Source organism: Sipha flava, unplaced genomic scaffold (assembly GCF_003268045.1).
Source record: "Sipha flava isolate LNK unplaced genomic scaffold, YSA_version1 516_pilon_pilon, whole genome shotgun sequence".
NCBI lineage: Eukaryota > Metazoa > Arthropoda > Insecta > Hemiptera > Aphididae > Sipha > Sipha flava.
The window spans coordinates 128819-142365 of NW_020273459.1; the positions used below are offsets into that span (position 1 = coordinate 128819).

Sequence of the window (13547 nt, forward strand, 5' to 3'; positions counted from 1 at the left end):
TCTTGTTTTCAATAAGAAATTACAAAACGAACATCGGTAAAAGCAATTAGTGAATTAATAGTTATAGAGAACCTCACATTAACAATAACATTTTCTGAAATATGTATAGCGTATGATATTTTTAACACTTCCCGTAACAGTTGCTACAGCAGAACGTTCATTTTTAAAATTAAAATTAATAAAAATATAATTACGGAGCACAATGTGTAAAAAAAAATTAAGTGGACTTGGAATTCTATCTATTGTAAACGATCGAGCACATTAATTAAATTTAAAAAAATAACTAATAATTTTGCTGAAAAAAAAGAACGCAAAGGAAATTTCAATCGCACTAATATTATTATATGTAATTTCATCTTCTTTTATACATAATTTTAATTTCAATACAAAAGGATAGTACTTAGATTTTTATAAGATTTTATTATTTTAGAATAAAAATACTTATTTTAAATTTGAACTTATATAACTATAATTATAATATTTTGAATTAAAATTTGAAGAAGCCCTTTTTTTATTATTACATATGAGTCTATATTTGGGATGAACCGTCACTGATTACACAATCCTTGAATACAATGTACTTTTAATTATTTTGACTTTTCTGCCCATAGAGTTGTTTGAATCCAACTTTAGTCTGCAACCAATTCTGTTCAGAATACTGACTAACTCCTTCATCAAACACATGAAATGTATAAGCATGTCGCGAAAACTGAGATTTATTTTTTTCACTTTTATGCACCACTCTTCCGTGTAACAATACAAGACTGGCTGTGAACACAATTTTATCCATCTTATGATTACTGATATACGTATACTTTTGTGGATTTCGAAATGTATATTATATAATTTTTATAAATTTATTATTACACTTATCAACAGCCACAGGGACGTATAAAGACTGATCATATTCTGAATTAGTTCCTTGAAAAACCATTGGTTCATCTACAGCACAAATGTTTGGGTTGCGAATGAACCTTTTTTGTAAGTCAACAGTCTTGTGAGATCCTGGTATTATCCACAAGCAACCATTTTCTATTTTGGCATCATCAAGCGCTATCCAGAACCCAACTAATGAATCAGGTTCCGTAAACAGAAATGTTGAATCCTGATGTTCATCGACTATATTGAACAGCAATATAACAATATTAAGGTATCCGTTTAATATAACATGTATCTTGTCATATGCAGTTTGTTTAATGAACAGTGTATCGGTTGAATTCCTGTTAGTGTATTTAGATGTAACATAGTTTACATCAAGAAAGTAAACATTTTAATCAACTGACTCAAGCCGTGTTTCATCATCAATCCTTAATTTTCGACTACTCCCTCTTTTCCCCAAAGAAATTATGAACACTAACAATCAACAAAAAGTCATCACACTAACAATCAAATCCAGGCAATCTTAAGGCACCCATTCTGGATGAACTATACATTTTCTATAATATTTTGGGCTGTTACTTCTAGGAGTGCCCAAAAGATTATATTTTTTATTATTATTATTATTACTGTATTCATATTAATATTCTATATATATATATATAATATCATTGATTGAATATACTTATAGGTATTATATATTAATTATAGGTACCTATCACGTGTTTGAAATGCAATGGCGATCGTTGTGCGTTTGACGACAACCCTTATTCTCCTGGTTTTATTATAACCAAATATGTGTCTTCTTAGTCACGGTCATATAAGATAGTGTTCCCACTTTTCTAGTAATAATCGCCACCAATCATTAAATCGTTTATGGTTAAAACAAGTTTTATTTTTTTTTGCTTAAGATCTCTGTCGTGGAACAAGAACGACAGATTGAAACAGGTTTACCGCACGTGGGTCGGTGCTGATTAATTTGTAATTATTCTTTTAGCGCTTTTTATTTTGATAATTATGCTTCAGCGGAGCTGTGGAGTGGAACCGGCCCACCACCAACGCAACGTTTCACGTTCTCATTCGACGGCGAGTATTATCAGACTACTCACTGTCGGACTATTCGCTGCGAAGAGAACCTTCTCACAAAATATTATTATTACCAATTACTACCAATTATTACTTATCATTAAAGATTAATAAACAACAATACTTAGATTATGATATTTTTTCAAACCTCACCACCCGATTTTTTGCATGTGTTCATCCCTAATTGACACTCTTTGAGTTGTGAAACATAAATTTTGATATGTTCCTTAATTTAAATCAAGTACATTATAACACCCCCACGGTCTCACAATATAATTTGCAGCTTTAATTTCCGTTTGTCCATAAGAAGCTTACTCTACTTGCATACTCCTTTGGGGTAAAAGATTTTTCCAGAGCGCATAATATGAACAAAGCCCCGAAACCAACACTTTTGGGAAAGAAAAATTAACAACCTTTTTTGTATGTATGTTCTACGTTTAGTCATCGTTTTATGTTCGCGCTTTCTCTGTCAATGTACCTATACGGTAAGTAAATCAAAACGGAGAAATCATGGTCGCCTCTTCAACTTGATATTTCAAACCCACCCTTACCCCTGCATAAGAGAACAATTACCGATACACAGTTGAGATTTCTATCGCGTTGTTATTTCACCTTTGCCACCGATTCCCGGGTTTTTGTATATATACATGCTTTGTACCACCAATGGCCTCACTAAACCCAGAGCACGGCAAATGTTTGTCACTTTTTCGCTGTACGTACAAGCCTCGAATACGGGATGCAGCCTGTGTAATGCGTGGCCGACCTTGTTCAAGGCCACCGTAGGGTCCACCAATAGACGTTTGTTTTCGTCCAGTGCGTTTTTTTCGTAGAAAAAGCCTATGGTGTCGGCGCTGTCCATGAAATAACTGTTCGCCTCCTGGAAAAAAAAAAACGGAAAGCGATGCAACATTTACATAGGTACTTCGACACCTAATTACAGTACCATACAGTGTTTATTTCAGAGGAGGTATCGTAGATTTTCATAGGGGGTATACAGGCCCATAACCACGAGAAGGGAGGTCGTTCCCCCTGTACATAATCGTTGCCCCCCAAAAAAAAATATTATATGTGTATATGTATTAAATAGTGGTATTACATAATAATTATGTATAGTATCAGTGCTTATTTCAGAGGTGATCTGGGAGTATTACCCATCTGCCTCGATTAAAATGTATTCCCCCTTTAACATTTTTTATTTATTTGTTAATTATTAATTATTAATTAATTTTTTCGGAACGGGGGTATACATTTTCATCGGAGCAGGGGGTAATACTCCCAGAACACCCCTGAAATGTGCACTGATACTTTATATGAGGGTGTTCGCGGCTGAATTGAATTTGAATAAGGAAAAGGATATGCTAAGTGGGTGAAACCAAAATTCTTATGTAGTAATTAACGGGAAGTTAACGGGAACTTTTCTTATTTTTACCATATTAAAATCCAGGGTAGCCCAAAGGGTTTCCTCGATAGAAATATGTCAGTAAATATTAATATTCTTTACAATTTTTTTGTTTTATTACAATTCATTGAAATTTTTACCAGAAAAACACGCGAAATAATATTCTTATTAATATATACGAGTATACCTATATATTTATTATTTGATTTAAATGTTACGTAGAATGTATTCATACAGTTACACAAAATAATATTTTAATAATGTTAGTATATATATATTACCCTTTTAGTCTGATTTGTAGTAAATACGGTTTTTGAATCAACTGGTGGGTTTACCGTGAGTTTTTCGCCTGCAGTTCGAAGATCTTCGACTTCTTTTTTGGTCAAAAAATTGTTTATCACAACGTAACCATCCCTATCAAACTATCAAAAAAAAATTCACAAAAATGAACTTATTATTTCATAGCAAATAGAAATGTAATGTGTCTAAAGTTTTTACTAATTTTTTAAACAGGCATTAATATTGTCTATACATTGATTATTGAGATTAAGTTGCATATACTTATATATTTCTATACCTTCTTTAAGTGAGATGAGTGCGAAAAGATTTATAAGGACGAAAGACAAAAAGGTGGAATTTGAGGTCTTAGCTTAGGGTGACCATATGTCCTGTTTTTTACAGGATTGTCCTTTATTTCAGCATTGTGTCCTGTTATCCTAGCAAACTTCTTTCAGGACACTTTTTGTCCTGTTTTTTTGATCAAAATAAATTAATTTGAAAACGAAACTTACGAAAGTAATGAATAATGATTATAATTATAATCTTGTGATTGTTTGAATTTATCAGTATGAGAAGAATGTCTACGAGTTATCGGAGCTTATCTGAGTTATCGAAATGACCGTTTTGGAAAAATGGGGATATCACTTTGAACCACTAAAAGTTTTTCATTGGATTCAAGTACTAGATTTTCCAATTTGGATTGACATTCAAGAAAGTTTGAAATATATTATTAAGAATAATCCAACATTGAAATTCGATGAAGATGAACTTTTTGATGAATTTAATCATGTGATAAATGTAATGAAGGTTAATTTTCAAAACTGGTAATGGTTTAAAAGCCGAAGATAGGTGGTGTGAAATATTTAAAATTCTAGAAAAAAATTACATCCCAATTAAATATTTGACGGTTATTTTAGAGCATTCAACGGCCATTTCCGGAACTAACACGTCGATAGAAAGAGTATTTTAAATTACAAATGTTTTATGGACAGATGAGAAAAGTCGATTTCTCGTGGACACAATTAGATCGATAATAATCGTAAAACATTTAAAAAAATGTTTCATGTACAGAATTTCATATATTTCTTTTAGAAAATCCATAATTATTAAAACTCATTACTTCTTCAGAAAAATATTAAAAATCAAATAGTGAAAACATGTCTGAACAATCGTCATCAAAATTAATTAATAAGTTTTTTAAAAAAGTACATGCATTTAATCTTATACAGTGTTAATAAAAATTATGTTTCACAATTAAAAATCAATAAAAATATATATATATGTCCTGTATTTTTTTTTTTTTTTTTACATATTGTCACCCTATCTTAGCTTCCATAATTTCTCAGGGGCTAAGACCTCAAATCAAAGTCAATAAATTGTATAGTTACAAAATAGCATAGTATTTCTATTTCTAAACTGTTATGCATAACTTATAAGGCCCTTAAGATTAAAAACTTACAATTAATGTGGTAGCATTTTTAAGTGTACGAATTTTTTTTATGAAGGAGATTTTTTATAGATTTTAAAATACTGGTTGTGTTTATTTTTAAAATCAATATTTGTATCAAATTATTTAAAATGAAAAATATTTGTTTAAAGTCTTTGAGTACATGAGTACTTGTGAGTATTTTATCAGCCCTGTCACACAAAGGAAAAATTCGTCACTGTAAAGTAGACGAACGAAATGGTAAGGCTACCATAAGAAATACCTATCACCGAAAATGTTGATTCATCATAAATTAAAATTAATGTTCTGCAAGTCTTTTTGTTTATTAATATTTTTTGAGTTACACAATAAGCATAAATGTACATCTAAAATTAAAATATTTCTAAATACTTGTATAGTTATTACTAAGTATAAGTATAATTACTTTATATTTTAAATATTCGTAAACCATCTTGCTGCGTTGTTTTGTTCGGGTCACTGATACGCGTACTGGATATAGTAATATACCAATGAATGTATGACCATAAACAGTTAATTATATACGCATACTAACTATAAACTTCATGATTCTTATGGACTTTGTATCGATTGTGTATTTATCATTCAGCAATACAAATTTGACTTTAGATTACATGGCGTAAATATTAGGTAATGATCAAAAATGACAGCTGCTGATCATTCGTAATACCCGTGATCAGTTAACTATTCGAATTCCACACGAACAACCGGTTATGTTTATCTGGTCAAAATATCCCCCTCCCCCTGAGGTTAATTAATCAAATATTTATTTTTTAAAGAAATTCTGAACTAAGTTATTATAAAATGCATTTTTTTATTTTATTTTAAATCATCTGTATTCTGAGACATATACAAGGTTCGGTTACAGAACGAGGAAAACACCTCGCCCTGGCTAATGTTGGCTAGTTTTTTTTTTATTAGTATTATTATTTAGAATTTAAAAAATAATACCATTTATCAATAACTTTAAATAATAATAAATAATAATTAATCTAAGTATTAAGATTTCTTAACATATTTATGACTAATAAGAACTCATTTTAAATAATTCCTCCTATTAATATAATCAACTCTATGTAAAACGACCAATTTTTATCAATGTATTGCTTCCTTTATTTTTTCATATCTAGTCGAAATTATATTGACATTGTAAATCCTTGTTTATGAATTTTTAATTCAAAACCAATCATACTTTACAAATATAATAACACTCCATACTAATCAGTTATTTATTTATTTATTTATAAATATAAAATATTTGTTTATATATTAATATAATAATTCATTTGTATAAAACTTATAGTGATAAAAATAAATACAGTAGAAAATCAATTAAATGCGTCTCAATTATCTGTGTTTATTTTTTCGAAAATTTGTATTTCCAAAAGTAATGATAAAGTCATGTAAGCAGAATATAGTACGTAGGTTAAAGATCATAAATAATATTAATTTAATAAACATTGTTTGGACTATATTATAAATAGATTTATGGTAGTAGTTTATATTCTCCTGAACTTCTGCCAGCAAGACAATTTTGACTTTCATGTCATGAATTCAAGAAAAATTAAAGTGAAGAATATTAATTTCAAACTTCAGAAAAAGACTAATTACTTCAAATATCAAGCCATGATCATTTTAAAATATGAAAATATGTAATAATACAACAAAGTTTGAATAAAATTTAATAAAAAATGTAAATAAAAAAATTGAATTCAAATTTGTAACTTAAATAAAGTCTTGATTAACCATGGTTTTCATTTATCAGTGTGACTCATCCCAATCATTACTCCAGATAATCAAGGTTCTACTGTACATGGAAAACTTTAAAAATAAATATATTTAAGGCTTTAACAAAATAATATTTTTAATTAATCTTCTTGGTGAACAACTCAAATTATAATAAAAACCTATGAAATCAGTCCATATTTTCATAATTATCTTTCTTTTTGCCTCCATTTCCTAAAATACCAAAAATAATTATATAATTATTTAAACCTAAATCAGTTGTAAAAAATTTAATTAAAATGAATATCATTAAATACTAACCAACCACATGACAAACTTCCACATTTGCACCAAACTCCATTAATTTAAATAACCAAGAAGTTTGTCTCTCTGATAATTTATCATTTGGCCCTTTTACTTCAACAAACATACACTAACCATAAAATTATAATAAATATTATTGATTAATTAATAATCATGATAGGACAAAATTATTTTACCCTATGGTTAATAGCATCCCAAACAATAAGATCTGGCATACCATACATATAAACTCGACCATCTTTTAATATTTGGTTACCGATTGCTAGGAACACTTCTATTCCTACACATTCTAGTATTATCTAAAATAATTAAATATATAATAATTAATAATAATTTAATGACAAATAAAAATAAGTATGAAAACAAATCATATAACTTCATCACTTACTTTACATATTGGTAAATTCTCATCATTCATAAACTTCCAATTAATAACTGATTGAGTCTCATAATATTTATCACAACCTGTTTTCAATATATCACAAATCTGATTAACAGTCATTAGTTTTAACTCCGCCATTCGGTCCTAAATTTTTTTCAAAATAAACTAACATTAATTTATTATCTAAAAATACAATTATTAAACTGAAACATTGCATTATTTTTACTTTGATTCTTTGTTCCCTGATATTATAAAAGTGACGTGATCTCCAATCCAAAGGACAGTCTTGATATTGGCTAATGAAAAGTATGTATGAAGGGTAACTATCATATATAATATCCCAAAAACACAATAAAAACATTGATTTTATAAGTTGACCCTCATCATGAATTCCTACAAGAATATACACAATGAAGAATATTATAAATTTATATTATTATATAGATTCTTAGTGTAATAAAGTTGGCAACAGATATTCAGAGTAAATAATAATTAGACAGAAACTGTGTATTATTATACTAATAAAATACAAACATTGGAAATTACATGGAAAGTTTGTACTACCATTGATTATAGAAAAGAAGAGTAAAACAGTATAGTCTATAATCAATGATTACTTTTTACTTAGATAATAATTATAACAATTATTATCACTGAATGTGAATAAATATAAGTAAATAAATAATCACCATTTGAAAATCCTTGACTTTTATAGTGTGACAAAGCAAGATCTTCAACAGACATATAAAGAACATCTCCATTTTTAATTTTCTTGGAATATACTTGTTTGCGACCAGATGAATTTCTAAATCACAATATTATTAAATAAATTAATACATATAAAATATAATGCATTATTCATAATCATTATATTAATAACAAAGTTATAGGGTTACGATTACCTAACATTCTATATAAAAGTATTTTTTCGATTCAAATAATTTTTTTTTTTATATATATATTTTTAATATTTTATATTTTTTATAAAATTGTTTACATAGTATAATAATTTTAAATGTAAATACAAATAATATAAACTATCTCAAAAAATATGAATTGCTTAGTAAAAAATAAAATTCTGTGTATTTTAAGTGTATAAGTACATAAGCCGTATTCATAAATATTTTCAAATGCACAAATGAATTATTATTCAAAAATCTATTTTTAATCTATAAAAAAATATTTTTTATAATATGTACAAACAATAGGCTAAGTGAATGACTATTCGTACTTATTAATTTAATGATAAATAAATTTTACTATACTTTTCTGTAGTAGATATAATTTTGCCATTTATTGTTGTATTAGGCAGTTGTTTTTTTGTATTTGAAATAAATGTCAGTAACTCTTCTTTTAGATTATCATCCAATTTCCTGATTTTACGATTCACATAAATCATTGCTCTACTTGACAACATTTGATGACCTAATTCACTAATTGTTTTATCCTTTAGGCCATCTAGTATAACTGTTGCAGCCTATATATTGATTTGAATACTAAGTTTTATGTATATTTTTTGAAATATTTTATTATTTAATACTTAATAAGTTGTATTGTTCCATAAATCAAAAATTAAATGTGGTCATGGTACTTTTAATAAATAATTTTGGAAATTTCCCAAATAATATTATCCAAAATTCATTTTCTATGTAGTTTATTTATTTATTTATTTTAAGTTATTTTATTATACTTACATTATTTAATTGTTTGAATTGGGATTCAAACACTTTTGCTAATTCAATATGTAAATCAGGTATTTTAGACATTGAAAATTCCTTATGTTTTAATAAATATTCCAATACTTCTTTTGCTAAATTTTTATTAGCAGTAGATTTTTTTAATATAGATATATTTTTAAACAAAACATGGGCATATACTGATACTGCAGAGTATTTTCGTAAATAGGTAGGTAATTCTAAAAATGAATCCCTAATTTGTATAAAGAATAAAACATGTAAATAAGTAATCATAATGAATATAATTAAGTTAGTTTAAAATGTTTACCTTATGCATTTATCATGTACAGCAGACTTAAATTTTTCAAATACAACCTTTAAAACTTTAATGGCATTTTCATGGTCTTTTTTTTCTAGAGATAACTGTACTTCTTGACGAAGATTTAAAGCATTTTTGTACCTAAAATAAAAATTATAGACAATACCATTAATACATAAATATTTAGGTATTTATTTATTTGGTCATTTATTTTATACATTTGATAAATTTATAACCAGAATATAAAATTGTATTAGTGCATTTAAACTCTTTGAAGAGCTATAAAATATTACACTTTATAATATTGCCAATGTGTTCATAAAATAAAACTTTTCATGAAATTACATCAAATGATTAATTTGACATAAATTAGTAGGAGAACTGTTGGGAATAAAGCTAGAAATTTGTTAAAAATAATTTTTTAATTCTATGCAATTGCATCTTACACAATTGTAACTATACAAGAAAAACTAATAAACATTGTAATACAAATAAAAATTTATGAAATTTGAATATCAACACTTCTCTTTATAAGCAATCAATAGTTAAGTATTAAATGAATAATTCAATATTACAATTAAAATATGTTATAAATAACGTTTTTCATTTTCTAATATTTTAACATTTTTCTAATTTTATTTCATATAATGATATTCTTTGTAGCTTAATCAGATATTTAACACTGGTTTATTCATCAAATAAAAGATAATTATTAATCAAAGAGTTAACAATTATTTATGTTATGACTTACATTTCTAAACTATCTTTTGAATTGAAATTAATTGAAACTCGTTTCACATTGAAAGTGGGAAATTTGAGTTCTTTTTTTTCAACCATAGAAAATTTGGTAAAACAATCACGAAATCTATCTTTTTCATCTCCGTTAAAATATGGGTATGATTCATATATTAGGCAGCTCATTATATCATCTCTTATTGAATCTGATAATTTTAGGCAATATCCTAAAATTTTTTTAATGCTAAAATAAAAAAATTCATTATTTAAAATAAATATATTAGTAATTCAAAATGTATGCAAAAAAACATATGTAATAAACAAACCATTCTTTCAAATTGGTGGACGAATTTCCCCTGATTGTTCTTTGCTTATTTACAAGGTTCATAAATGATTTAATCATTTCAGGTTTAGTCTGACTTTTATTGGAAGCTGAGTTAATTTTGAATGTTTTTTGCAATTTTTTAAGTTCGTGGGCTTTTAAAATATTTAGTAGACAGTCAAGCTCACAAGAATAAACATCTAAAAGAAAATACACAATAAACAAAAATCAAATTTAATAATATGTATTTAAATATTATAATATATATACCTGTATTTATTAATTGTTTTGTTGCTAATGACATTAAGACACTATCAAAATCATGACATAAATTTAATTCTTTATATTTTTTAAGGCCATCAGGCTCATCTGCACGAATCCATCCATGTTTTCTAGCTATCAGTCTTCCAAAAATTTTAAGTTCATCATCAGTACAACTATCAATAATAGTCATTATACCATCTTCACAAAGAAAAAAAATTTCTGCTTTTAGAACAATATATTTAATAAATCTACTATACGTATCACCACCAGTAATTGTAACTTTATTTTGTAATAAATCAATAATTCTTGGACTTTTCGTAGGAGTATTCATAATATGATTTATTTTTCCATTTTTAGTTGGAGTGACTTGTGAAGGAAAATGTAACTGTTTAGTAACTTGTTCTATAGAAAGTTGACTCTTAACATCTGTTATTTTTGAATTTTTTTTTTTTCTGTTTTGAGTATGAGGGCTTAGAGCAGTTGTTGGTGATTTAATATGATTTTCTTTAGAAAAATCCACGTTATTTGTTAAAAATTCAGATTTTACAGTACTTTCAATATTAATCTTAATTTTTTCTTCATTTGATCTTTGTTCAGTAGCAGATTTAAAATAATCATCAATTTTGTTTGTTAGTGGCAATGTTATTTTCTGAATAGGTTGAAAATAATATGTTATTGGCTTACAATTTTCACTACCAATTGATTTGAATTTTTTAGATGGAGTAGAATTATTTGAACTATTTCTTTTTCTAGAAGATGATTTAATAGAAATTTTAGTTTCTTCATCTATATTAAAGCGATTAGGACGATTTTTAATACTCGGTGATACCAATATTTTATTATTTTTCTTAAAATCAGAATGTTCCATTTTAATTGGTGTTATCTGTTCGGGTTTTATTAATTCATTCTCACAAGGTAATATGGCTTGTTGACTTAGTGGTGAAAACTCTAGGTTTTTGTTAAAAGGTGAGCGGCTATGAGAATCATCAAATAACAAAGTCCGAGATACAGAATTAATTTCTCCACTAGTTTTCCTCTTTATCCTACTTCTTTTCGGTGTGAATGGCGAAGTTGAATCCATATTTTCTGGGAAAGAATAATAGAAATCCGCATAACAAAGCATAAGATACCCTATAGTTAACTATATACTTACACAATAATAAAAACAAACAATACCTTTAGCAACAGCTACTTCAGATAACTAAATAATTATTACACTTTGAAATCGTAAATGCTTAATTTCAGACTTCTTTCATAGTAACAAAACTGTTTCAAACATTTTTAACTTTAATTAGTTGATAAGAGTTTCCAAAATTCACATCACCTTATCACATTTGGAAAACACAATAAATTCATGAATTTATTTATTTATTCTATGACTTAGAGTCATAGACATATTATGATATATTATCATATTATATTATTATCATAATATGTCTATGCTTAGAGTATAGACTATAGTGTGATGACTGATCTATGTAAATAAATTCACCACCGGGCGCAAACCATTTTACTAGAAAATAATTATTGTACGATACCATTCGAATATTTTGATATTTGAACCAATATGGCGGTTAGAAATTGATTCAATACTGTTCATTCGATACCAGTATATTCTTATCAATATAAGTAACGAAACCATGCTACCGAATACAAAAAGTACTTGTATCGAAAGAAAAGTATCGATACTTTATTGGAATCGGTAGTATTGCAACATTCATAATCACGTGGTCTCTTCGTAAATTATTGTCTTTTTGTGGACGCCAATGGTATGAGCATGTTGCTGTGATGTTTCAATCATTGTGTTTCCTCGTCAACCAACATTGTTTCATAGCGGCCCATCAATAGGTCAGTGACTAAGTGCACCTTTTGGCCAGAAGAAGAGGAACAAGACCGAAACGTCATACATGGTATGCCAGAACTTGCGTTCTCTTCCCTCTATATCCGATTTTATAAATTTTTTCACTTCTTCAACGACTAAAATGTCAAATCTTCAGCATAATGACAACTTGAGATAATTTATGCAAATATTAAATTATATCTTCTATTTAAAATAAGAAAATAAATATATATATTTGTTACACAATACAAGGTAAAAAATAAAATTAAATAATTTTATATCCTCCTTGAAACATGTAAAGCAATTATTGATCAATATTATTTTTCAGAAATGCTCCTGTGCAGAGTGTCCTTGATGCAGTAATATAGCATTTGGCAAGTAGTGGTGTATTAAGTAACCAGGTTGATCCAGCAGTAGCTATTATATTGAATTAAAATATTATTATTTGATTATTAAATGAGGATAATAATACAAAGATTATAAATTAATTTAAAATTTTTAAATTTGATTTATAAATAGTTAGATATAAAGCATTAATTTAAATATTTTATTAGATTTTTAAAATATTTTAAGTAAATTACATAACTATCATAATTATACCATTTAAAATGAAAACATAAAAATTTAAAGGGGTTTCCCAGCTCCTGGAGGAATATTCATTTAGGAAGATGAAAAAAAAATAATTTAATAAAAATTTGAAACAAAATTAGATTGATTAATTTGAATTAAATAATATTTTATAATGATGAACACAATTTATTAAAAGTTAAACTTATAAGTTAATTTCAATCATATGATTAAAAAATTTTAAGATATTTTATGTAAATTAGAGGAATTTGATTTTATACCATAAAA

At 26.7% G+C, this 13547-nt stretch overlaps 2 protein-coding genes across 6 annotated transcripts; both read right to left on the reverse strand.

Annotated features, from left to right (window-relative positions):
* Positions 1 to 460: 460 nt before the first annotated feature.
* Positions 461 to 6016, reverse strand: LOC112690659 (phytanoyl-CoA dioxygenase domain-containing protein 1 homolog). 3 transcript variants are annotated; one of them, XM_025564709.1, is made up of 5 exons: positions 5512 to 6016; positions 3643 to 3783; positions 2683 to 2839; positions 868 to 1119; positions 461 to 764 (listed from the first exon to the last, which is right to left on the reverse strand). In XM_025564709.1, exons 1-5 carry the CDS (start codon positions 5536 to 5538, stop codon positions 556 to 558), a joined length of 786 nt encoding a protein of 261 aa, XP_025420494.1. In that variant the 5' UTR covers positions 5539 to 6016; the 3' UTR covers positions 461 to 555. The 3 variants fall into 3 exon arrangements, with proteins under 3 accessions (XP_025420494.1, XP_025420492.1, XP_025420493.1); XM_025564707.1 differs by having other exon boundaries at positions 2575 to 2839; positions 5512 to 6009; XM_025564708.1 differs by having other exon boundaries at positions 498 to 768; positions 2575 to 2839; positions 5512 to 6001.
* Positions 6017 to 6770: 754 nt separating this feature from the next.
* Positions 6771 to 12142, reverse strand: LOC112690664 (fanconi-associated nuclease 1-like). 3 transcript variants are annotated; one of them, XM_025564714.1, is made up of 13 exons: positions 12029 to 12138; positions 10859 to 11938; positions 10593 to 10788; positions 10283 to 10510; positions 9541 to 9672; positions 9231 to 9465; positions 8802 to 9013; positions 8226 to 8341; positions 7763 to 7929; positions 7543 to 7680; positions 7331 to 7453; positions 7152 to 7263; positions 6771 to 7064 (listed from the first exon to the last, which is right to left on the reverse strand). In XM_025564714.1, the coding sequence occupies exons 2-13, from the start codon at positions 11931 to 11933 to the stop codon at positions 7021 to 7023; spliced, it is 2778 nt and encodes a 925-aa protein (XP_025420499.1). In that variant the 5' UTR covers positions 11934 to 11938; positions 12029 to 12138; the 3' UTR covers positions 6771 to 7020. The 3 variants fall into 3 exon arrangements, with proteins under 3 accessions (XP_025420499.1, XP_025420498.1, XP_025420501.1); XM_025564713.1 differs by having other exon boundaries at positions 12006 to 12135; XM_025564716.1 differs by lacking the exons at positions 6771 to 7064; positions 7152 to 7263; positions 7331 to 7453; positions 7543 to 7680 and having other exon boundaries at positions 7803 to 7929; positions 8797 to 9013; positions 12006 to 12142.
* Between the last annotated feature and the right edge of the window lie 1405 nt (positions 12143 to 13547).